This window comes from Anser anser, assembly GCF_964211835.1.
Source record: "Anser anser genome assembly, chromosome: 2".
NCBI lineage: Eukaryota > Metazoa > Chordata > Aves > Anseriformes > Anatidae > Anser > Anser anser.
The window spans coordinates 38,805,971-38,830,064 of record NC_139721.1 but is presented as its reverse complement, the minus strand read 5'-3'; the positions used below and the strand labels follow the sequence as shown (position 1 = coordinate 38,830,064).

Sequence of the window (24,094 nt, the reverse complement as noted above, 5' to 3'; positions counted from 1 at the left end):
GTCTCTTGAGAGCTTTTTCCTTTTTAATGTTTTAGTGACTTCTGAACATTTGGGCTTGCTTGGCATGCAGCAAAATGGCAGGTGGGTCAAGCCATCAGATTTGATGGGTGGGGAAAAATAAATGAATGCTGACTATTATCAGTGTGGAAGATGGAACCAAGCAACCAAGTTCTGTGTAATTCTAGGAGAGAAGATACTCCATATGTCCTGTAGTTGTCTGAGCCTGAGGTTTTACCTTGTTGGTCAGTGATTAACATCTTTGTATTTGCAGTGATAATGCAAGTTTGTTCTAGTTCTGTCAAGAGGTCTTGCAGTAGCATCAGGACAACACTGTGCAACCTTAAGAGAGGGCTGTTAGAGTAGCAAGCGCTTGAGACTTAACTACTTTTATTAAGAGTTCTCTGAACCCTTCTCATTTTCTTCTACATTTACAGGTTTGTAAGCTAGCAGCAAGGCATGTGTTTTTGAATATAGAGTCCAGGTAGAACAGTATTTTTTTGTTTTGCATAAAAGTTATGAGCAAGTCTTCTAGATAATCTTCAGTTAAGAGCCATAGGAGATTATATATGATAAATAGCATGGTAGGAGTTGAACGTGTGTTATTTGTTTCTTGAATGGCAGATCTGCTCTGTGGTAGTGAGGGGAGAGCGGCTCTCTGCTGAAACTGGCCTCGAGTAGACTTCTAGAGAGAGCGGCTGCATGTTGTGTGATCTCCAACCAAGCCAGACTAACATTGTCTGTTGGTTTCCTCAGGGCTGGACTCCTTGTTTTTTCCCTAGCAACCACTCTCAAGTATTCATCCATCATACTTCTTTCTCTGGCTCCAAGATGCAGCAGCAGGGAGTGCCTCTGCTTGCACGTGCTACAAAGCACAGTGGAAAACACTGGAAAGGTTTCTTTTTCTGTTCCTTGTGCTCTCTTGAGCCCTTAAAGTCTCTCTTAATTAGGAGTGGAAGTAGGGGATTTCCTGATGGACCAGGCACACATTCAGATTGCTTTCTTTCATCCACTAATAAAAACCAGGTAGAATAGAACTGTTACAGGCATCTAGGTACTACATAAGTATCTTGGGTAAGAGGTACTCTGCGTTCATCACTTGGGTGCAGTTGAAGTAGAAGTGAAAGGGTCAGGACAGACCTTTACAGGGTTTAGCTAGGATAGGATTACTGAACTGGCAGTTTTTCGGAGGTCGTGGGCTGTTATTGAAGTGTGTCTTGCTGAGACCAAATGCTGATGCTGAAAATCCTTCATTCATTAGACCTGTGTGTAGGTTTGTTGTCATATAGTTGGCCTAGCCACTTTGCTTCTGAAGACAGCGAGTTTGTGTGCTGGTTTACTTCGTAGCAGTGAAGCTTACCTTTGTGTATCACAGCTGATTCAGAAATAAGTCATGTAACCAAGAAAGATCACTGAAGTTACTGTATACAAGCTACAAGACAGCCTATCATATTCTGAAATTGCATAAACTTAGTACAGAATCTGAGATTTACTACCTACTACCCCAAAATTCTCCTAGTTTACAAAACAGGAAATAATATGATTGAAGGGAGCTTGAAGGAGTGTCTAATTCTATTTTCACATGGCTTTGTTTTTCTTAGGGGCAAACTGTTGGGATCAGTAATAATTGGAGTAGGGCATCCTGTTTAAGGAAAATTCAGCGTTGTAAAACTATATTTAAGTGTGGTCATGTCTTGAACCTGTTAAATTTTGTGAAAGCTAGCAGCGCAAGTATTTTGTGTAATATGAAGCTGCCAGCCTGCATAGGGTGGCATCTAGTTGAGACACCACGTTACAGTAGGCACTGAACCAGTGACCACACAGTGAAGGGTGCGTTTGCATGTTTGTTTACTTCCATCTAGTTAGAGCTGGGGTTTGAGAGAGATGCTCGTTGGAAGCCTGACAACAAGCTTTTTTTTCTCCCCTGCCCCAGCCCTCCCACCCCTCCTTGTGTTCCTCCAAAGCAATGTTGATGTTGGATGTTATAAACTATGGTGTTTTTTTTGTTTGTTTGTTTGTTTTTAAATCAGAGGTACTCAAAAAGACAGCCCCCAGGTTTATGTGGGTATGAAATAAGCTTAGGATGAAGATTCCTGGATTTTTACTTAGCCAAGAATAGCCATCTGATAATGCTTTGAATAGTAATTATTTGTAGAAGGGACCTGAAAATGGGTTAAAATCATCAGAAAGGTTGCAGAATAATGATAAGACTTGAACTTGGTCTGTAGTCATTGGGTAATGAGCAGTACAAGGAAGTATTTGTTGCTATGCTTTTGGTTCATAGAGGGAATGGCAAGAAAGAACTTTTGACTAGTTCTGGAAAGAATATATCCATTGGATAGCTTCACCAAACTGAGGAAAAAGCACACTCATTGAGAAAAGAAAGCTAAATAGAAGATAAAATATCATTTTACATTGCTTTTTTTTTCCAGTGATTTTTTTTTTCATTGTTTATATTTTGATTGTGTAGTTAATAATAGTGGAAGGAGCAGGTCCGTATCATGATTGTGTTTAAACCTGGTTTTGGTTTTAAAGGGACAGATATCAATGTTATTTGTATTGCTTGTATTTTACTGTGAAAACAAGATTTTTTTCTTCCTCGTTGCATTTAGTAAAGGACAGAAAATCCACTTAGAATATGATTTACTTTGTGTTTTTTCTTCATTTCTCGTTAAATTGTTTGCATTAAATGGTTGTATGAATTTGCGTGGAAAAGATTATACTCCTTTAAAAAAAGAAATAGAACGAATGCTCAAAGTTACTTTTTATTTATGCTGTATTTGTGTATATGTTTGCTTTAAATTTAAGATTAACATTTTTTATAAATGTTTATTCACATAATGCTTAAAACATTCCTGCGGTCTCTATAGGGTATTGAAGGCAAGCTCATTGTTTATTAATAAAACCCTTTGCAGTGTTCATGTATTGCTGTCCAATCTTTGCAGGTGCTGAAGAGAAAATTTTGGAAGAGTTTAAAGAAACACACAATGCCGACTCTCCAGATTTTCAGCTCCAGGCAATGATCCAGGCTGCTGGCAAGCTAGTACTGATTGACAAGCTGCTGCCAAAACTGAAGGCTGGTGGCCACAGGGTGCTTATCTTTTCCCAGATGGTGCGCTGCTTGGACATACTGGAAGACTACCTCATTCAAAGACGGTGAGAGCAACAATATAATACAATTCTAAATAAACTGTGCTTTCCTCAGCGGCCACAGTATTTAACCTGTGAGTGATCCATATTGTAATGGGATGAAATTCAAACGTGTTACAGTATTTTCTGTAGTAATCTTGACTAAAGGGAGAAGCGTACCTGTAAGGTGCAAGTACTGAAGATTTTCTTTTCAGTGAGTATAAATTGACCTTACAGGAGCTTTAATGAGTCCTCTTAGTTTTCTACTCAGTGAAATGTTTCAGTTGCTCTGGATTTTTGTCATTTAATCTTGAACATTTGTTTCATTCCTTGGAGTGAAAGCCTGTTCTTCACTAAAAGGCACGAAACCAGAGACAAGATAGTATGTCTTCCACTGATGAAGTTGGTGGATACAAGAACAGTCACTCAGTTTGTTGTAGCTATTTTGATGCTATAGTAACATTTTCCTTAAAATAAAAAACAAACAAATATATTCTTAAAAGAAACAATGACAGAAGGTAAGAACATTTTCAGTAAAATTCTCCTCATAATACATCTTTATTTCAGGTACCCATATGAACGAATTGATGGCCGAGTAAGAGGCAACTTGCGTCAGGCAGCTATTGACAGGTTTTCGAGACCTGATTCTGATAGGTTTGTTTTCCTGCTGTGTACAAGGGCAGGAGGTTTGGGCATTAATCTTACTGCTGCTGATACCTGCATCATTTTTGATTCAGACTGGAACCCCCAAAATGACCTACAGGTAATATTACAAGAGGTGATTCAATTGAAAACTCTTTTTTTTTTGGTCTATTTGCTGTGTCTTGTAGTCAAATAAAATTTCAAAGTATCTGTTGTCCATCTCTTAAAAACATAAGGATTATTATTTATATTGAGAGCAATAACTTCTAAAGTAAGATTTCTGTATTGATTTTTTTTCTTTTGTCACCTGTAACTGAGGATCTGTCTTATTTCATCAGGCTCAAGCACGATGTCACAGAATAGGACAGAGCAAATCAGTGAAAATTTACAGGTTGATAACAAGGAATTCTTATGAAAGGGAAATGTTTGACAAAGCTAGCTTGAAGCTTGGCCTCGATAAGGCTGTGCTACAATCTATGAGTGGAAGAGAAAACGCTACAAATGGGGTAAGAATTAATATAAGGTGCATGATCAACAAATGATAGGAACGGGTAACTCCTTTCTTTCTTATGCATTAGCTGGAGAACAATAGTTTTCAGATAGAGTATGGCATGTATGTTAAAGTGGGGTTAATTAAGGGTAAGGCTACAGACTATCTTGCTCAGACTATCTAATGTATCATTAATTGCCCAAAGTAGGCAGGTAGAGTCATATTCCCTCAATCCTCATTCACTCCCATCATTCCTCCCTTTACATGGTGTCGATCCTAGCAGTTTTTGGACTTCTTACAGTCCCATCCCATACCTTGTCATTCTCCCCCCAACACCCTTTTTTTTTTTTTCTTTAACCTTTTTGCTTTGGACTTCTTTGCTTTAGCTTTTTGTCAGGTTGGTAAGTTAAATGTGCTCTCAGGAGGAGTTAGCAGTCATCAGAGCTAAAGTAAAGGGATTCAGTGACAATGAATTATTAAATCGTTTAAACCACTCATATAACTTCACCCTAAAAACATTGTTGTTTGCATTCTTCTTTCAAAGGTGACTTCAGCATGAATGTTTAATTGACCAACACCCCATTATCTTAGAACTTAATTTCTTAAAATGCTAAATAAAAAGACAATCAATCTGATTATAGTGTCAGATATAAACATTGACTGGTGTCAAAAAAGCCCACCTCTCTTACATGTTACAGGTGCAACAGCTTTCTAAGAAAGAAATAGAAGATCTTCTTCGAAAGGGGGCATATGGTGCTCTGATGGACGAAGAAGATGAAGGGTCTAAGTTTTGTGAAGAGGATATTGATCAGATTCTCTTAAGGCGAACACACACAATTACTATTGAATCTGAAGGAAAAGGCTCAACGTTTGCAAAGGTGTGCATTGTTATTCAGAGGAAAATTAATAAAATGTGACCAAGATAGATGAAGTAGTATTAAATTACATTCAGTGTCAATTTTATTTTTCAATGTACTTTTGTGAGACTTCTTCCTCACAATTGTTGGGACATCTGTATTTCTATTTATGATTGTTTATGCGCTTATGTTTTTTCTTTCTTGAAAAAACTATTTTTTAAGTCCTGAATATTGCATTTACCAGTGAAAATAGATATTCTTTGTAGCATGTAGTTAAGAAACCAATGCATGTGTTTTCACATTTACTAGGCTAGTTTTGTTGCATCTGGGAACAGGACAGACATTTCTTTGGATGACCCTAATTTTTGGCAGAAGTGGGCAAAGAAGGCTGAGCTGGATATTGATGCTTTAAATGGAAGGGTAAGAGCTTTATGACAGTACCCAGTTCCATTAAATTGAAGATTTTTCTCCTCCTAAATTTTTACATTTCCGCTTTTATTTTAGAATAACCTGGTCATTGATACACCAAGAGTAAGAAAGCAAACTAGACTCTACAGTGCAGTCAAAGAGGATGAACTGATGGAGTTTTCAGACCTGGAAAGTGATTCTGAAGAAAAGCCTAGCACAAAGCCCCGTAGGCCTCAGGACAAATCACAGGGATATGCAAGAAGTGAATGTTTCAGGGTAGAGAAGAACTTGTTGGTTTATGGGTAAGGATATACAGATTAAATATTCTGGTTGTGACTAAAAACTGAAAATATGGAAATGATACATAGTAAATAACTCTTCCTTCTCTTTTTTATGTTCACATACCCTCTGGGTAACCTTTACCTCATTACACTATATATTTGTCAGTGAGATTTTAAATTGCTATATATATAAGTTGCTTAAATATGTCTTATTTAGTTTAAAGTATCTGAGTGTCTTACAGATGGATATGAACTCATTGGTAAAATATGTAGTTTTGTTCTGGTTTCTTACAGTGTAAAGAATGCCTGAATTATCAAGGTTTAATCTCACTTTTCTAAGCGTTGTGGAGAATAACAAAGTATATTTGTAAAGAAAGATGTGGTTGTGAAATCAAGTCAATCCAGAACTTTTTGGTGTAGATTCTGGTATTTTGGTATGACTTGAATTCAGCTAGATGATGCCTTGTGTTTTTCCCCATTGGATTTATCAATCTGAATTTTATCTCTTTGCAAGCGAGTAGCTGTATTTGACTGCTAGCACAATGGGCTTCAGAAAAAGTGGCTTTATTTCTAGGAAGTTGTGTACAACAGTTGCTAATAATGAATTTCAGGATCGAAATAAAACTGATTCCCCAAATCCCATGATTGTAGGAATTGGTTGAATTTCCTGTTCGGAGCTTACTGGGACTATTAGAGTTAAACATATGTACTTTATTATTTTGAGTATAGTTCAATTGCAGCTTTACGAGCAGTGAACTTATTGCCTGTTCTGTAAAATAAACATTCTTAACTCTTTGGTGCTGGAATTTGGATTCCCTGATGTAACCTGCAAAGGCAAAATGCATTAGTGCTAATACAGGAGGTCCCAACTTGCTTGGCACCAAGAATTAAATTGAAAGTCACAAATTAAAATACCAGTGCCCTGGCTGTTGTATTGAACATATTTTTCTTGTAGCTGGGGTCGGTGGACTGACATCCTCTCACATGGGCGCTATAAACGTCAGCTAACAGAACAAGATGTGGAAACCATCTGCCGGACTATCCTTGTATATTGTCTTAATCATTACAAAGGGGATGAAAATATCAAAAGTTTCATCTGGGATCTGATCACTCCAACTGCAGATGGGCAAACTCGAGCTTTGGTTAATCATTCCGGTATGTCTACCACAATCAAATAATGATACTAGTAAATAGGAAAGAATTGCTTCAGTCATGCTATGTATTTAGTTCAAACTATAGCCGTTCTGACATGTAGTAGGATCTTGTCAGATTTTATGAGTAAGGTGGGCTTTGACTGAGTCAGTACTTAAAGGGGAACTCTCCCTCAGACACCTCATTGGATGCAGTGCTCTTTGTCTTAAACCGGTTTTGAACAAATATTCTAGCCTAATTTTAAAGATATCTACTACTGGAGTTAGTCTCTTTCAAATGGCCATAAATCATATAACTTGTTTCCTTATGGCCATTCAGATGCATGAGAGTTTTTTCAAGAAATATTTATATAACACCATTTTCTGGCTAGCTCTCTGCATTTTTGAAATCTTCACACCTAAATTTGCATGAAAGTTTTGGTTGATTTTGTTATTTACAATTTTCTAGCTAAATTACATTGCTGTTCAGTTTTTGGTTATTGCATTGCCCACAAGGGAATTAATATAACAACAATCCTTAGCTGTAAATGCGTTTGTAATGCAGTTTGGGGTGAGAGCTTTTCTATTGAGACCGTATAAAAAATATTGGGCATTTGTGTAGGTCTATCTGCACCAGTGCCCAGAGGGAGGAAAGGCAAGAAAGTAAAAGCCCAGAGTTCACAGCCAATGCTTCAAGATGCTGATTGGCTCACAACCTGTAATCCAGATGTGTTATTTCAAGAAGACAGCTATAGGAAACATCTCAAACATCATTGTAATAAGTAAGTATTAATAAATATTTCACTTAAACTTCTTAAAGCATATAGTAAGCATTATAAGTTCTTTGGGTATATTTTTAATAGAACTGCGGGGCTATTTAATAGGATGTAAAGAACATTATTACTTTTAATTTGAGGTTAATCAACTTAACAGATATCTGGATACTTCTATAAGTTCTTTATTACTTATCTGTGCTTAAAACTCAGTCATGAGGAGCTGTTTTCTACTTAACAAATGAGAATGGAATCAAAGATGTGGTTATTCTTATGAGTATATAAAGGACAGAATATACCCTTACATTACTTAAGTCTATTTCTCTTCACAAATGGCCATCCCAATCTACTCTGCATTGGTGTGGCGTAACCTCAGGTACTGTGTGCAGTTTTGGGTGCCACAATATAGTCAGGACATAAAACTGTTAGAGAGTGTCCAAAGGAGAGCTACACAGATGGTGAAGGGTCTAGAGGGCAAGATGTATGAGGAGCAGCTGAGGTCCCTTGTTTTTTTCAGCCCCGAGCAGAGCAGGCTGAGGGGAAGCCTCATGGTGGCCTGCAGCTCCCTCACGGGGGAGCGGAGGGGCAGGCGCTGAGCTCTGCTCTCTGGGGACAGCGACAGGACCCGAGGGAACGGCATGGAGCTGGGAGAGGGGAGGGTCAGGCTGGGTGTTAGGGAAAGGTTCTGCACCCAGAGGATGGTTGGGCACTGGGACAGGCTCCCCAGGGCAGTGGTCATGGCACTGAGTCTGCCAGAATTCAAGAAATGTTTGGACAACGCTCTCTGACACCTGGTCTGATTTTTAGGGGGAGCTGTGTGAAGTCAGGAGTTGGACTCCATGATCCTTGTGGGTCCCTTCCAACGCAAGATACTCTATTTGTTTATCGCAACTTCTTGCAGGGTCTACCAGGTTAACATCCTTAGAGTTGTCTTCCTTAGACGCTAAATACCCAGTTTTTAGATTCCTGAGTTTCATGAAGTAATTCATCTATCCTTGGGTGTATCTCTTCTCTTCGTTCTTTTGAATCATTGCCCTGCTTTGATTTTTACAATTCTAAACATGTTACTAAAGCTTATGGCAATAAAGATCATTCTGTTTTGATTTGAGTGTTTGCTTAATTGTTGAACAAATGTCTCTTAAGAGCATCTCTTACTTTTTGTTTCTGCTTTTAGTTTGTAATATCTTAGTTATTTTTGTCAGCTTCTTTCAACAGTGTCCTGCTTCTCCATCTCAGATTTGCTTACTATATTCTCCATTATAGACAAACCTAACCCTTGCCCCAAATATTTTTGTTTTTAATTTAGGCTCTTCATTGGATATGTACCATGCAAATATAATGCATTGTCACTGCAAAGCCATCATTACTTTGTGTTTTTAATATGCATTGTGTCTTATTAATACTGTTTATTGGAAAGAATTATTGATTTGAAAAGTACCTGTGGCCTGTCAATAGGGGGTGTGATGTGAAGGAGGAAAGTCATTTAAGGGGTTTATTAGCTCATTTCCAGATGCTAACCAAGCTTAATTCTCAGCTGACAAAAACAGATACTTATGGAATTATACTAGCAAGTCTACATCCAAATAAATTCCCTTTTGATTTTTTTTTCTAAACTGTTAGTCAGATCTGTTATTACATTTCACTTGCTGTTAAAGTAATTAATTTTATTTCTGTAACATTATTTTACCATTCCAGGTAACATGTCCTCATTACTTGTTATATCATTTTGCAGATCAGACTTAAACTCATTTTTTAAATACTGCTTCTGTAATAATACAGTAGAAAAATTACCAGGATCAGGAAGACTGATAATTCACTGTGCAAGAGTGTTTTCAGGTGCTAGCTTTTTCCTTCACTTCCCTGATCCGCCAGGACTAAGTGAATTGTAGAAACAATATGTTTAGCCCAGGTAAAATCAAGGAGAGGTGGAAGCCAATTAGTAGTATAAGTAATTTCCCTCAAAAGGTAGTAGTATCAGTTGGCTTTGTAAGAGCTGGTGTCCTTTTCTCATGTGTAACATTTATGCTGCTCTAACGTAGAGGACTCCTGAAAGGTACAAAGACCCTCTGCTTTTTGGGTTTGTTTTTTGTTTTTCTCTCCTCCTCTTCTTTGGCTTGCTATAACAGCTGTTATTGCTTAATACAAAGGTGATAGAGACCCTCAGCAGCTTATTTACATAGCCACACAGGGAGCAGGGACACCTTACTGGTCCCAGTTATCACGCATACAAAAAGAAGCATGTCTGACATGTTTCGAATTGTAGACATGACCTTGATCCAAATTCCTGCTCTTCCAAGGACTGCTTGAATAACACGTGCAAAACTGGGTATTGCTCCTATTGCATCAGATCTCTAACGAGGAGCTCTCAAAACTGGTGGTCTAAATTTTTCATGCAACTGGGCGATCAGGTTACTGCCTCCCCGGTCACCCTCGCTGTTCCAGGAACAGCAGCAATTCAACAGTTGCTGTGATGGATTTGGATACAGGGAGAGGGCAGGCTGAATAATCTCCATTTTAGCTGGTACTGATTCTACTTCATGAACTAGGCAGCAGGGGGTGCCCTGAATTGGGTAAACATGGGAGATTTTCAGGTAGATATTTTTTTTCTGCAGCGATGACCTCTTTTCTAGTCTCCTTGAAAATCCAGAGTCTGCCATTCTCTCTTGTGTCAGCTTAAGCTGTGGCCACACCACCTGACAGCGGTTTCAGAAACATGGTGTAGCAGAGATGGGGAAAACAAAGATGGGCAAGGAAGGTTTTTCACTTCCTTATAGCACTTAGGTTGTGCACAAGTAAAATTAAATAGCAGTTTGAACTATAAAGAGTAAAAATAGTTAATATCTCCTAAGGGAAATGGGGGATTATTTTTTTCCTCCCATTCTCGGAAGCAAAAAGTTGTATAATCTGAAAAACCTGACATTCCATATTGAGGGTTTATTGTAAGGTAGTAAAACCAGATTTTATATCTCGTTTATTCCTACAACTTCTGATGTGCTTCCAAAAATGGTATTAAGGCAGCAGCTGAGGAAATTTTATGAGATAATGAAGCAGAACAGTTACTGAAAGCCATCTGCTCAGTTGTTTACAAACTTGCTTCAATACTTCAGAGGCAGTGGTAGAGTACGTGTCTAAACTTCACAAGCTGCACTAGGTAGAACTAAATGAAATGCGCCGGGGCTGGGCTGCGCTCGGTCCCTCTCTGTGCAGTGTAAGCGGTTGCCAGGCAGGCCTGTTGGAAGCCAGCAGAAAGCACCACACAGAGGTGATTATGTGCCACCATCTGTCACGCTTCAAGCCTACCATACAGCATGGCTAATCAGCCTTGGCAGGATGATGGATGAACAGCAGCAGCTGCCAAAAGCCACTGTTGGCAAACAGTCCTGAAGTTAAGAACTTTTTCCCCCCTCTGCCTTCCTCTCCAGGGTCCTGCTGCGTGTCCGCATGCTGTACTATCTACGACAAGAAGTTATAGGGGACCAAGCAGACAAGATCTTAGAGGGTGCTGACTCAAGGTTAGTGCAAGTGCAGGTTGATTTCTTTGCTTTCTGCTTGTGGCTTATATTAAAGCACATGTACTGTAATAATTGCAGCATTTAAAGGTTGTTCTACTTCCTGTTAAATGTCTGTTCTGAAGCAGCCTTATTGTTTTATCAAGCGAAGGGGGTAATTTTCTTCGGGGAGGGAATAGTGTGGGAAACGACAAAAGCAGATTTTCAGTTTTGCTAATGTTGAAGGATTATTCTATCTCAATTTTAAAAATTAAAAAATAAAATAAAATACTAAGACCTTAAGTGAGTCACGTTGGGAAAATCATTGGCATTCTACTCCCAAAATAGCTTAATGTTGTTTTGTTGTTGTTGTTTTAACCATCCTAATTATTTTTCTGCACATTTCAGTTTGTGTGTTGTTTTTTTTCCTGCATCAAAATGCATATTTACAAAACAGCATGAACTACTTTTTTAACGTCTTTGTCTAGTAGCATCTTTGAGAATGTGTATAACGCTGTCTTTACAGTGAAGTAGATGTGTGGATACCTGAGCCATTCCATGCTGAAGTTCCTGCAGACTGGTGGGATAAGGAGGCGGATAAATCCCTTTTAATTGGAGTATTCAAACACGGTAAGTGATGTCTCACTCTGAACAAAACTCAGTTGTAAAGCTTTCTGTGTGTAGGACTGTTCAGTCATAATATTAACAAGTATTGTTCCAAAGAACTGTTGGCTTGTATCCTTTTTTTTTTTCTTGCCTGCATTAAAAACCTAATATGAGCTGTAAATATCAGATGCTGTTTTTAAATGTTTGCAGAACATTTGAGAAGAAAACATTACTTTCTTGGCTGTAAATAAAACAAAACCATATTTGTTTAAATAATAGCCAAATAGTAAGATAGATCTCCATAAACTTTGCTTCCAGCACTGCTTCACTTGCTAACTCTGCCAACCAGTGTCAAAGTGGACGGTGGGCTTAACCTCTGCTATTAATCTGTACAAGTGCCTCCTGGGCTTTGTTCCAAGCAATATTTCACAAATGTCAGTGTTGAGAACTCCCGGCTCCCTTGAGTGGGATGCAGCCTTGTTAACTTTGAAAGGCTGGGGATGCAGAGCTGGCATGATATATACAGTGAGCGATTCCTGATTATAATCCCAATTCTCTGGAGGTCGCAGAGGTATTCTCAGCAGCCCAGCCTGACTAAAGGGGAGAATGATGGCTTATAAAACCTTTCATGATTACAGTTTGGCTTGAGGCTCTACAGCAGTTAGGAGCAGTGTGTTGTAGTACAAATCCTAATTGAATTGTGCTGTTCTGCCTATGTACAGCAGCTCTGTTTTGTGGGCTCAGCTGAGGCAAGTCTAGTCTAAAAATCATTTTCCTGCAGTGCACTGTTGGGATCTGCCATTTTCCATCTAGTCAACTTGGGCAGTAAAAAAGCAAACAGCAGTTTGAAAACCATAGAGGGAACAGTGTCATCTTACTGACATGCATCATCCTAAACCTAATAAGACAGGTTCGTTGGCCTTACGTATAACCTATGTATACAGCATTTTTGCAGCCTGCATTGAGGGTTCCAGCAGTGCTGCAGCTATAAATGTGTGTGTGTGGGGTGCGTGTGTTTCCATTCACATCTGCATGTTTGCAGTAGGGAGTTGCTGGATGTGGAGAACCACTGCAAAAGTCATATAGGAACCTTAAACAAGTTTTTCGTGTGAAAGATTTTTGCTTTGCCTTATAAAGAGGTGACACGGAAGAAAGTTTATACTTTCAATTTATATAATTTGCTAATGTTATTGATGTCAAAATGTTTCTGTACTGATGAAATTTGCCAATATGAAAAATTTCATTACACAAATGAAATGTTTTTTTCCCAGTATCTTTCTTCTTTTAATAAACAGATCCTTTAAAATCACGGTGACAGCTCCTTAGTTTTATTTAAAAATAAATAAATGAATCCAGAATATTATACTTCGCTACCTAAGCCGTTGTATTTACAGTTGGTCGTAGCTTTAAAAAAAGAGTTTCCCACTCTACATGCAGGTTATGAGAAGTACAATTCCATGAGAGCTGATTCTGCACTGTGCTTTCTGGAACGGGTTGGCATGCCTGATGCAAAGGCCATAGCAGCTGAACAGAGAGGGACAGACATGTTAGCAGATGGCGGTGATGGGTAAGGATGACATGAAAAAATTAATAAACTTTATCAGCATTGTATATGTTGGCATGAGTTCATATGTCATATTCTGCTTACATCTCGCCTGAGGATCTGACGGGATCATATAATGTAAAAAGTATGTAAAATTGTTTACACAGTTGAGCATGAAATGTAAATGTGTAACTTGGTACACCATACTGATGGCTTTTGTAGCTTTTTTGCTTTTTTACCAGAAAAATAGCCTCCTCTCAAAAACAATATATTTAAAATATCTATTTTAAATATTTTATAGAGGTGAATTTGACAGAGAGGATGAAGATCCAGAATATAAGCCAACCAGAACTCCTTTCAAGGATGAAATTGATGTAAGAACTCCGAATTTATGTAATTGCTAGTATATATAGTCATAACTGATACTCCATGTTTATCTTAATGTGTAATTCTTAAGTTTGTAAGCTACCAGATAAACATACCTTACAAAGATGCTTTTCTGCTGTGTTTGAAAGATAACATATTTTTCTCCTCAAATGATGACATATGGTCAAAACTCTAAACTAAAATAACTTCTGTCTTCTCTTAAAGGAATTTGCAAACTCACCTCCAGAAGACAAAGAAGAGTCCATAGAAATCCACCCAAGTAAGATGATATCAAAGACATTTTAAAAAGGCACAAATAGACCATTTAGGAAAAGGTAGACTGCTTATAATACCACGTGAGGGAATAGGTTGTGTTTTGGGAAAACATCACAGTAAACTTTTTAGTGCCAAATCTCTTCATGCTTCACATCTTTCAAAAACAATTATTTACTATGTTTGAATAATCCCGCATTATGGTTTTCTGGGTTTCTAATTACATAGTAGAAATTGTGATGATAAAGACCGGATATTTCATAATGCTGCCGTTGATGTTTTTGCCAAGATAATCTTGAAGTTATTGTAGATACGTTGTATGGAGGAAAATTGCCAAGTCTAAGTGAAAATAATAAAGTGGGAAATCATAGGCATAGGTGTTTTCACAGAGGTGGAGTGATATTTCTTAGTAACATATTTAAAGCTCTACTGCATTAATTTAAATACTTAAAGTATTCATAATATGTTTGCATTCATAACATTGAATAATAACACTTGATAGTTATCTCTAAATGCTTCAAAAGCGTTTCAGAGTTCTTGGAGTTGGATGGGTTTATTCTATTTTTTATTTCCTACCGATGTAGTTATCCTGTTTCTAATTTGTTCTGCACCAATATTAATGAGGCATATGTTCTTATCTGATTAAACAGGAATCCGGTCTTAGCCATAGAAACTTTGAAATGTTTAGTGGTGGTTTTGCAGTGCACAAATACTTCTCTATTCTCTAGGCAAGCACAGTGAAAGCAATGCAGAGTTAGGCCAACTCTACTGGCCCAACACTTCAACCCTGACTACCCGTCTGCGTCGCCTCATTACTGCCTATCAGCGCAGCTATAAAAGGCAACAAATGAGGCAAGAGGCACTAATGAAGACTGACCGCAGGAGACGTCGGCCTCGGGAAGAAGTGAGGGCACTAGAAGCAGAAAGGGAAGCTATAATAACTGAAAAACGACAAAAGTGAGTTTTTCAGTGATTTTATTTTATTTTTTAATCTCCTTTAAGCTTACATGTTACCAGTACTTCTGTTTTTGAAAGAATAAACTAGAGGGGCTTGGGGACATCCAAACCGTTTGGGCTGTCCTTTACCCAGTGGCCTCACTTTTCTTGTTTCTTCTTTGGCTAGATGGACAAGAAGAGAAGAAGCTGATTTTTATCGTGTGGTGTCTACTTTTGGAATTATTTTTGATCCTATAAAACATCAATTTGACTGGAATCAGTTCAGAGCGTTTGCCAGACTTGATAAGAAGTCCGATGAAAGTTTGGAAAAGTATTTTAACGGCTTTGTGAATATGTGTAGACGAGTGTGCCGGATGCCAGTCAAACCAGATGATGGTAAGTTTTACTGACTGTAGAAATCAATGTGACTGTTACGAGACAGTAGGATTGTTGAAACTCAATTCCTAGATGCAATGATTTAGAAATGGGCATCCATGTGATTGATGTTAAACAATACAAATTGTTGTCATTGCAGAACCGCCTGATCTTTCTACTCTGATTGAGCCGATCACAGAAGAACGTGCTTCCAGAACTTTATATCGCATAGAACTGTTACGGAAAATCCGTGAACAGGTTCTTCATCACCCACAGTTGGGAGAGAGGCTAAAACTTTGCCAACCAAGCTTGGACCTGCCAGAGTGGTGGGAGTGTGGTAAACATGACAAAGACTTACTGATTGGTGCTGCTAAACATGGAGTCAGTAGGACAGATTATCACATTCTTAATGATCCTGAGCTCTCTTTTCTTGAGGCCCACAAAAACTTTGCTCAGAACAGAGGGACAGGTAATGCAAATACTGTCTCTTCTCTAAACCCTCTGGGTGCTGGCTGCAGTCAAACACCACCTATTGTCCCATCCACACCAGTACAAGAAGAAAAGACTACAGAACAAACAGAGTCTAAAGTTGAAGGGTCTGAAAATCCAGCAGCCAAAGAAAAGTCTGATATCAAAGAGGAGACAGAAGTTGCAGATAAGGACACTAAACAGGACTGTGATGCTGAGGCTGAGCCTGGCTCTGTTAAATGTGAATTGAAAGACATAGAAACAAGTACAGATGTAGACCCAAAATCTATTTCGGAAAAAGGCTCAGAAGAAGATGAAGAAGAGAAACTGGATGATGACGACAAATCGGAAGAATCCTCCCAACCTGAAGGTAATGCACTGGTCAGATCAATTCCGTGTGCTAACCATGAGCCCCACAGCTGTTCTAACTTGGGCGAGCTGATAAGTAGCATACAAGGAGTCATTTTGGAGCTTTTGATGGGGTTCATGTTAGCAGTTCTTCTTCCTTTCTATGTATCGGGTGGCCTGATAAGCTTTCAAAAAAGCTATCCAGCATCAGTGGGGTTTTCTCCCACAAGGGATGATTTCCAAGATAGCTTATTGATCCAATAAGCACAGTCTCTGTGCCAAGTGCAGAAGGCTAAGGTTCTGTCATAATAATGACTGAACAACAGCCTGAGTTAGAAATGTAGTGTCAAGCATGGTTGTCTTAACCTATTTAGTTAGGTTGACATGGGGTGGTTGGGAAGTTTAGTAGTTAATGCCTGGTCACGATTGTTATTCAGCAGGAGCAGTTTCTCAGGGTAAGAATTTTGATGAAGAAAGCAATGCCTCTATGAGTACCGCAAGGGATGAAACACGCGATGGATTCTACATGGAAGATGGGGATCCTTCTGTGGTTCAGCTTCTTCATGAGAGGACGTTTGCCTTTTCTTTCTGGCCTAAGGTTAGTTGGGGGTAGAATGGGATGCATCTTTTTCAAGGCAGTTAAAATACGGGAAACATTGTGTTCTGCAAAGTAACAGAGAGCTTTATACAATTCTGCACTTATAGTGGACGTGGGACTATTTTCTGTGAATGATTTGTGAAACAGCATTTTATTCTTCAATTCTGTACAAATTAGCAGAGGAAATGAATGGAATTGCTTTACGGTAGATGGTATCATTTAGTAAAACAACAAACTGCTGACAGACATCAGTTCCACAGAGGCTTCAGAGCTGTATGACCGCAGGATCATACCTCTCACACCTCCATTGACAGAAGCAAATTTATGATTTTGAATTATGGATTTCATCTGCAGAGCAGTCTGCAGTGTTGAGAGCAGAGATTTTGTAAGATCACCTTTTCATTTTGGGGTGGGGAGACAGTAGAGAAGGGTACTGGTGACCTACATGATCTAAGCCATTATGTAATGTTGACAGATGTAATTGTATTAAGGTGCCCTGCAAATATAAGCAGCAGTTTTACACAGGATAAAGCTATATCTTATTTTGGTAACAATGCAGAAATTTATCTAATACAAATTTTTGAAAAAATATGAAACTTTAACCTCTTAATAAATGTATACATAATTTAGTACTCTACTTTGCAGAAAGGGTAGAGAGAGAAATAAAGTAGTAATAGTCTTAAGCTTACTAATCACCATAACAGGGCCATCTGGTTTGGGAGGGGGGGGGTATGACGGGGGGGACCTTGCTCTTAATAGGCTTATTCCTGGAGAAAGCAAGCAGTCTGTTGCAGCTGCTGAGATTTGCTAGTGGCTTTTGCACTGTTTTGCTGTTCAGGAAGCTAACTGATGCTCATATTCCCTAAGCAGCAATATTTCTCATAGTTCTGAAGTTTCTACTACTTCAGGCAGGTTAGCATAGAATCTACTTGAGTACTGAAACAGAGAAATAAAAATGATGCTCATCTTCACTGCTTTCAGTATGTATTTTGCAAACGTGAACTAACATCTTATTTCAGGCATAGTGTAAAAATAAAACAAAAAATCCCTAATCTATATAGATTCAGCATAAGTAGACTAATAAACATAATTAGAGATTTTTAGTGTACACGCTTCAGTGAAATTTGAAGTGATAATGGGCGTGGAATGAAAATTGACATTCATTAGATGTCCCTAGGTTGGTGCCCGTTTCATAATGTTGAACTTTATTAATAGTGACGCTAATGAGGATCCACTTCCTAGGACAGAATTGCAGATCCAGCCTCTTGGATCTCAACAACTGCAGCTTTAAGATACCGATTACAGATGTTCTGATTTTCCCTTCCTAACTGTTGATTTTGCTAACAACTGAAGTTTAGCAATGTAAAATAATGGCGAGTTTCTGTTAAATCTGTCAGTTGGTATGTTGTCAAGAAAATTTGGTCTGTCTTCCTCTTTCGCCTTAATATAAATGCTTCTTTTAAATTCTTGTGATACTTAATTCTGCAAAATTCAATTTGTATTAGCTTTTGAGAAGGCGACTAGTTTATCCTGACCTGCAAGAATCGTTGGTTTTTGAGTGTATTTCTTAAGCTTTGCAAGCTGGACTGTGTAGGTACACTGACTTAATAGGCCACTTTTGCACTAAAGGTTCATTATGTACTTTTCCTTTATGCAGGACCGAGTAATGATCAACCGATTAGACAACATCTGTGAAGCAGTGCTGAAAGGGAAGTGGCCAGTAAATAGGCGCCAGATGTTTGATTTCCAGGGGCTCATACCTGGGTATACTCCAACAGCTGTGGACAGCCCTCTACAAAAAAGGAGCTTTGCAGAGCTCTCCATGGTTGGTCAAGCCAGCATCAGTGGCAGTGAAGATATCACTGCTTCTCCTCAGTTATCAAAGGCAAGGCTGCATCTTTCTCATTCTTACAGAAAGCATTTTATCTTGCATGCACTTATGCGCTGCTTCTGCATAATAAGAAAAAAATATCATTTATATTTATTTCTTATTTTTTATTATTTATTTCTATTTGTTCAAAAATAGGAAAAATAAATAGTATTACTTTGAATACAAAGAAGGCTTTGTTTTCTGAGTTACATGTTTGGACTTCTATTTTAAAACCAGTGTACTAAACAGAGCTTTGTTAATGTTTGGAAATACTTACATTTCATTAGGAAGATGCACTGAATTTATCGGTTCCACGTCAGAGGAGGAGGAGACGAAGAAAGATTGAAATTGAGGCTGAGAGAGCTGCTAAGAGGAGAAATCTTATGGAAATGGTTGCCCAGTTACGTGAGTCTCAGGTGGTCTCAGAAAATGGACAAGAAAAGGTTGTAGATTTATCAAAGGCCTCACGAGAGGCAACAAGTTCTACCTCAAATTTTTCATCTGTTACTTCAAAGTTTATCTTGCCTAATGTCTCCACACCCGTGTCTGATGCCTTTAAAACTCAAATGGAGCTGCTGCAAGCAGGTCTTTCACGCACACCCACAAGGCATCTACTAAATGGCTCTTTAATAGATGGAGAACCGCCCATGAAGAGGAGGAGAGGAAGGAGGAAAAATGTAGAAGGGCTTGATCTGTTATTTATGAGCAACAAACGGACATCATTGACTGTAGTAAGACAGCAACCTTTTTGTCTCCTATTTGTTCTTCTGTGTCTAGTACTTTCTGAACGTGAGTTTAAAGTGTTGTTATACTCTCTCTAATAGTAATGTGCAGTTCTTACCCAACCAGTTTTTGCCTTGTGTTTAGAGCTCTTATTTCTTTTTGAACCTGATAAAATGTTGTTCGCATGAAGTTTTTGCTGTAGCAAATTGTGGCTGAGTTTTTAGTAGCTTCTACCTTCAAAAAAAGCAAAGGCAATTTTTTTTATTATTTTTATTATGAAATGTAGCATATTATAGCATACATTTTGAACCTTAAGTATATCTTTTTTTACCCCGTACAAAGGGAAAGCTTGGGGGGCCATTAACTGGGAATGCATGAAAACTGCTCTGTCTTTAACTATGGTCTTTAATGTACAAGGATGATAAATTTACAAAATCCCCTAATGTAGCAGTATTGCTTCACATAGCATGAACGTTTAAACTCAGTTAACTCTTGCCTATGCAGAATCTCCTTGAGCCTTCAACTTTAGTCCCTGAAATTATTTCTCCCAGGTAACTGTTGCCTTAAAGTGAAACTTAATACTGGTGGTAATGTTTTCAGGAGGATGCAGAAGTGACCAAAGCTTTTGAAGAAGATATGGAGTCCCTACCAGCAAGGAACATTCCATCTCCTGGTCAGCTAGACCCAGACACTCGCATCCCTGTAATCAATCTAGAGGATGGGACCAGGCTGGTGGGAGAGGATGCTCCCAAAAACAAGGATTTAGTTGAATGGCTTAAACTGCATCCCACTTACACTGTAGATATGCCAAGTTATGTACCAGTAAGTATGTGATTCTAAAAGTGTGCTTGTATTAAGTTAGTTTTACAGATACTGAAACAAATTTCTTCATACAGGACACAGTCATTGGATTTTGTAGCTGACTGGATTTCAGTGGAGGTTTTCTCTTTAAGCCACACTTACTATAATATCTAAACACCCAAGAGGCACCAGAATATCAGGGCTGGTTTTCTTCTTTTTTAATATTTGTATTTAACGATACATTAAAACAGTACTTGTGTCAAGTTGTGCAGAAATTCTTCATCTGCTAATAAGATTTTTCTGAGGGAAGAATAATTGGGTGCTTCTTAAAAATTTTGTTAGAAGGTTAGAAGGTGGTTTCTTAATGGATGATTTTTGTCAAGAAAACGAGAAACTAAAAAGCAATACATTTCTCTTATTTCCAGAAGAGTGCAGATGTGCTGTTTTCCCCATTTCAGAAGCCGAAACAAAAACGACACAGATGTCGAAACCCTAATAAACTGGATATAAACACCTTGACAGGAGAAGAAAGGGTACCTGTTGTAAATAAGCGAAATGGGAAGAAGGTAAAAATTAAGTTAGTTCAACAGAGTTGTTTAATACTGTCTTTGCATGTGGAAAGCAGGCTTTCTATTCCAAGCTTTCTTTTTTAAAAAAGTTTAATAGTTTGGCACAGGCATTTATTCTTACTGGAATCTACCACTCCCTTTAATCCTCCCTTTGCTCTTCTGATATGTTCATATCATTTAAGTTGAGAAAATAACTCCTCCTTTTTGAAACTGTATAGTTTGTTACTTCCTCATATCAGATATGAATTTCATTACTAGCACTGCCTAAACTGCAGCATTTTACTGTATTTTTTTTTACATGATCTTCTCAGTTCTAGTATCTTTAGCTAGTTTTCCACAATCTGAATTGAAAGTCTTCATTGTCATCCTTCCTAGATGAAAGTGCATAGGTGGAAAATGTTTGTGTTTTTAAGTATTACCTTATCTTTTGCATTAGATGGGTGGAGCTATGGCCCCTCCAATGAAGGACTTGCCAAGGTGGTTGGAAGAAAATCCTGAATTTGCTGTTGCTCCAGATTGGACTGACATTGTTAAACAGTCTGTAAGTGAAACTTTAATTCCATGCCTCACTGTAGATTACAGCATGGAAAAGTTGAAGGCCGTGTACATTTTTCCGTGCAAGTACTGATGATGATTAAGTCTTTATCTCATAGCTGAGCTGAGGAAATGGTAGCGTTAGGAGGGGAGTTACCCAGCTAGGGGAAAATGATGATAGAAGGTTGTTCTGGAGTTGGATTGCAGTACACTGGAAAAATCAGGTACAGTAAAGCAACCTTCAGCATTTGTTTTGTTGCTTTTTTATATTTTATATATACAAAAATATAAAGCAAGCAGCAATGAATTCTTCATCTTGGTAGCTAGCAGCATCCAAGGATTAGCTTTTCTGCCTTTTACTTGAAAACTGTTGTCTGAAAATAGAGGGTACAATTCTCCGAAGACTTATTTTCATAAAATACCACTTGGCATACTGGAGATAATTGGAAAGTACAAAGCTATGGACTCGTAACTGTAGTATATCAGTCTTTTTAATGAAATTACAGAGTTTCAGCATGTTTTGTTTTTCTGATGTGTTTAAATTAAGTAAAAGGTGTGCCTTTGCTTTCTTCAGGTTTTCTTATGTGTTCTAGTGTCATTCACTTTAGAAGGTACCTAGTCATGATTTGCCAGGGTTAAAAAACAAATCGCTTTTGGAATACCCAACTATGATAAAATCCCTTCTATTTCTTCCATTATCTCCAGTTAACTGCTGAAATGTATAAAAGCTGAGAATAAAACTCTGTTTTTCTGCATCCCCTTTTTCAGGGTTTTGTTCCAGAGTCCATGTTTGACCGTCTTCTCACTGGACCTGTTGTGAGGGAGGAAGGAGCAAGCAGAAGAGGAAGAAGGCCAAAAAGTGAAATTGCCAAAGCAGCTGCAGCAGCTGCTGCTGTAGCATCAACTTCGGGAATCAACCCACTACTAATGAACAGTCTGTTTGCTGGAATGGACCTCACCAGCCTCCAGAATCTACAGAACCTGCAGTCTCTCCAGCTCGCAGGCCTCATGGGCTTCCCGCCAGGGCTAGCAACAGCTGCTGCTGCTGGGGGGGATGCTAAAAATCCAGCTGCCATGTTGCCTCTGATGCTGCCAGGGATGGCAGGATTGCCCAATATGTTTGGACTAAGCGGATTGTTGAATAACCCGATAACGGCTACTACTGGAAATGCCACTACTGCTTCCGGTCAAGGAGAGACTGAGGATGGCGCTTCAAAAGCTGAAGAGAAGAAAAACGAGAATGAAGAGGAGAACAAAGACTCTGAGAAAAGCACAGACACTGTTTCTGCTACTGACTCTGCAAATGGATCTGTCGGTGCTGCTACTGCGGCGACTACCGCCACTGCCACCACTACCACCACCACCAACACTGGATTGCCCGCAAACCCTCTGGCCTTCAATCCCTTCCTGCTGTCTACCATGGCTCCTGGCCTGTTCTATCCATCTATGTTTCTACCTCCAGGACTGGGAGGATTGACTCTGCCTGGTTTCCCAGCACTAGCAGGACTTCAGAATGCAGTGGGCTCCAACGAAGAGAAGGCTACTGACAAAACTGAAGGAACTGCCTTTAAAGATGAAGAAAACCTAGAAGGCAGTGATGCAGAGGAGAGCCTTGATAAAACTGCAGATTCCTCCGTTTTAGAAGATGAAATAGCACAGGGTGAAGAATTAGACTCACTTGATGGGGGGGAAGAAATAGAAAACAATGAAAATGATGAATAACCAGTACCAGTTACAGTTAAAGTGTTTTAAACTTTTGACAAGTGGTAGTCCTACTGTTTACACTCACAGTTAATGTCCATACTTAGTTTTTATAAGCTGTTCTGTAACATAGTGTAGCAAAAAAAAAAAAAGTTCAAGTCATGTTATACAGATGTGTCAAAAGGTATCTTGGTCATTAAGTATTGTGCAGTGCATTATTTATTATCCCTAGGAGAGATGAAATTTGAGAGGTGATCATGTCTTTTTAAGGAAATTGACATAATGCTCTGCTTTTTTTTTTCTTTTGGTACCATTGGTATTATGAAAAGCAGCAATTTGTAACGGAGTGGCACTAATAGAAGGAAGTGCTGCTTAAAGGAAGGATGAAGTTATATATTTAATTTTTTTATTTTAATTTTTTTTGCTGTGAAGGTCAAGATGAAATTTACCATACATATCGTACTTGCGCTTCATTTTGACTGTATGGGAGTTCACCCACTCACATGCGCGCACACACCCACACACACACTCTCTCTCTGACAATCTTCATGATAGTGTGAATGTCTCTGTCTTGAGACGCAGCAATAATAAGGCAGCTGTTGAATGTGAAGAGTACCTTTTGGAAATTTACCCGTGGAGAAGGTTCTTACAGGATAAAGCTACAGTTTAATCGTCTCGTGATCTTGTAATGCACTGGTATAAACAAAAAGAAAAAAATCAGGTACCTTTTTTAAATTAAAGGACTTTGTTACTTTAGCCACAAAGCTAAACAGCATTACCTCAACTCTAAACTAGCCTTGAAGTTTACAGACATGACTTTGTAAATGTATTGTTTTTCTTTGTTGTGATGTCTTTTTATTTTTTTTTTCTTTGGAAACTGCTATCATGTAAGATAAGATGTAAATTGCTGCCAACTGTAGTAATGATGCTTTTAATAAAAGTGACCCATGATATGCAGAGATGTAATTATAGAATGCAGTGTTTAGGGACATCACAACTGGTGTTCGCTTTTTGTATTTGCATTGTGGCTTTCTAAAGCATTTTCTGCTCTCTTCTTTAATAGATTAGTGGCTGTAAATGCTGAACTGATTGTCTTCCCGGGACTAGGCAGGAAGAGAAACCTTGAATTACCTTCATATTTTGCACTCTAAGTAACTCTACAGAGAGGCACACTAAAAACCCTACTTT

The 24,094-nt window shown here is 38.4% G+C and overlaps 1 protein-coding gene across 4 annotated transcripts in view; it reads left to right on the top strand.

Moving 5' to 3' along the window:
• Positions 1–23,863, top strand: part of CHD7 (chromodomain helicase DNA binding protein 7) — a 128,514-nt gene extending 104,651 nt beyond the window's left edge. For 2 of the 4 annotated variants that reach the window (XM_083823897.1, XM_083823896.1), the window contains 23 exons: positions 2,943–3,153; positions 3,694–3,889; positions 4,107–4,274; positions 4,957–5,136; positions 5,425–5,535; positions 5,620–5,825; positions 6,760–6,959; positions 7,557–7,716; positions 11,130–11,219; positions 11,722–11,825; positions 13,239–13,368; positions 13,646–13,718; positions 13,936–13,990; positions 14,712–14,940; positions 15,107–15,315; positions 15,455–16,132; positions 16,548–16,708; positions 18,366–18,593; positions 18,866–19,309; positions 19,902–20,123; positions 20,528–20,668; positions 21,108–21,212; positions 21,974–23,863. In XM_083823897.1, coding sequence (XP_083680023.1) covers positions 2,943–3,153; positions 3,694–3,889; positions 4,107–4,274; positions 4,957–5,136; positions 5,425–5,535; positions 5,620–5,825; positions 6,760–6,959; positions 7,557–7,716; positions 11,130–11,219; positions 11,722–11,825; positions 13,239–13,368; positions 13,646–13,718; positions 13,936–13,990; positions 14,712–14,940; positions 15,107–15,315; positions 15,455–16,132; positions 16,548–16,708; positions 18,366–18,593; positions 18,866–19,309; positions 19,902–20,123; positions 20,528–20,668; positions 21,108–21,212; positions 21,974–22,927 — 5,255 coding nt within the window. In that variant the 3' untranslated portion in view covers positions 22,928–23,863. The remainder of the gene's footprint in view (positions 1–2,942; positions 3,154–3,693; positions 3,890–4,106; positions 4,275–4,956; positions 5,137–5,424; positions 5,536–5,619; positions 5,826–6,759; positions 6,960–7,556; positions 7,717–11,129; positions 11,220–11,721; positions 11,826–13,238; positions 13,369–13,645; positions 13,719–13,935; positions 13,991–14,711; positions 14,941–15,106; positions 15,316–15,454; positions 16,133–16,547; positions 16,709–18,365; positions 18,594–18,865; positions 19,310–19,901; positions 20,124–20,527; positions 20,669–21,107; positions 21,213–21,973) is intronic. The other 2 variants (XM_083823898.1, XM_083823899.1) reach the window with 2 other exon arrangements.
• The last annotated feature ends 231 nt before the right edge of the window (positions 23,864–24,094 follow it).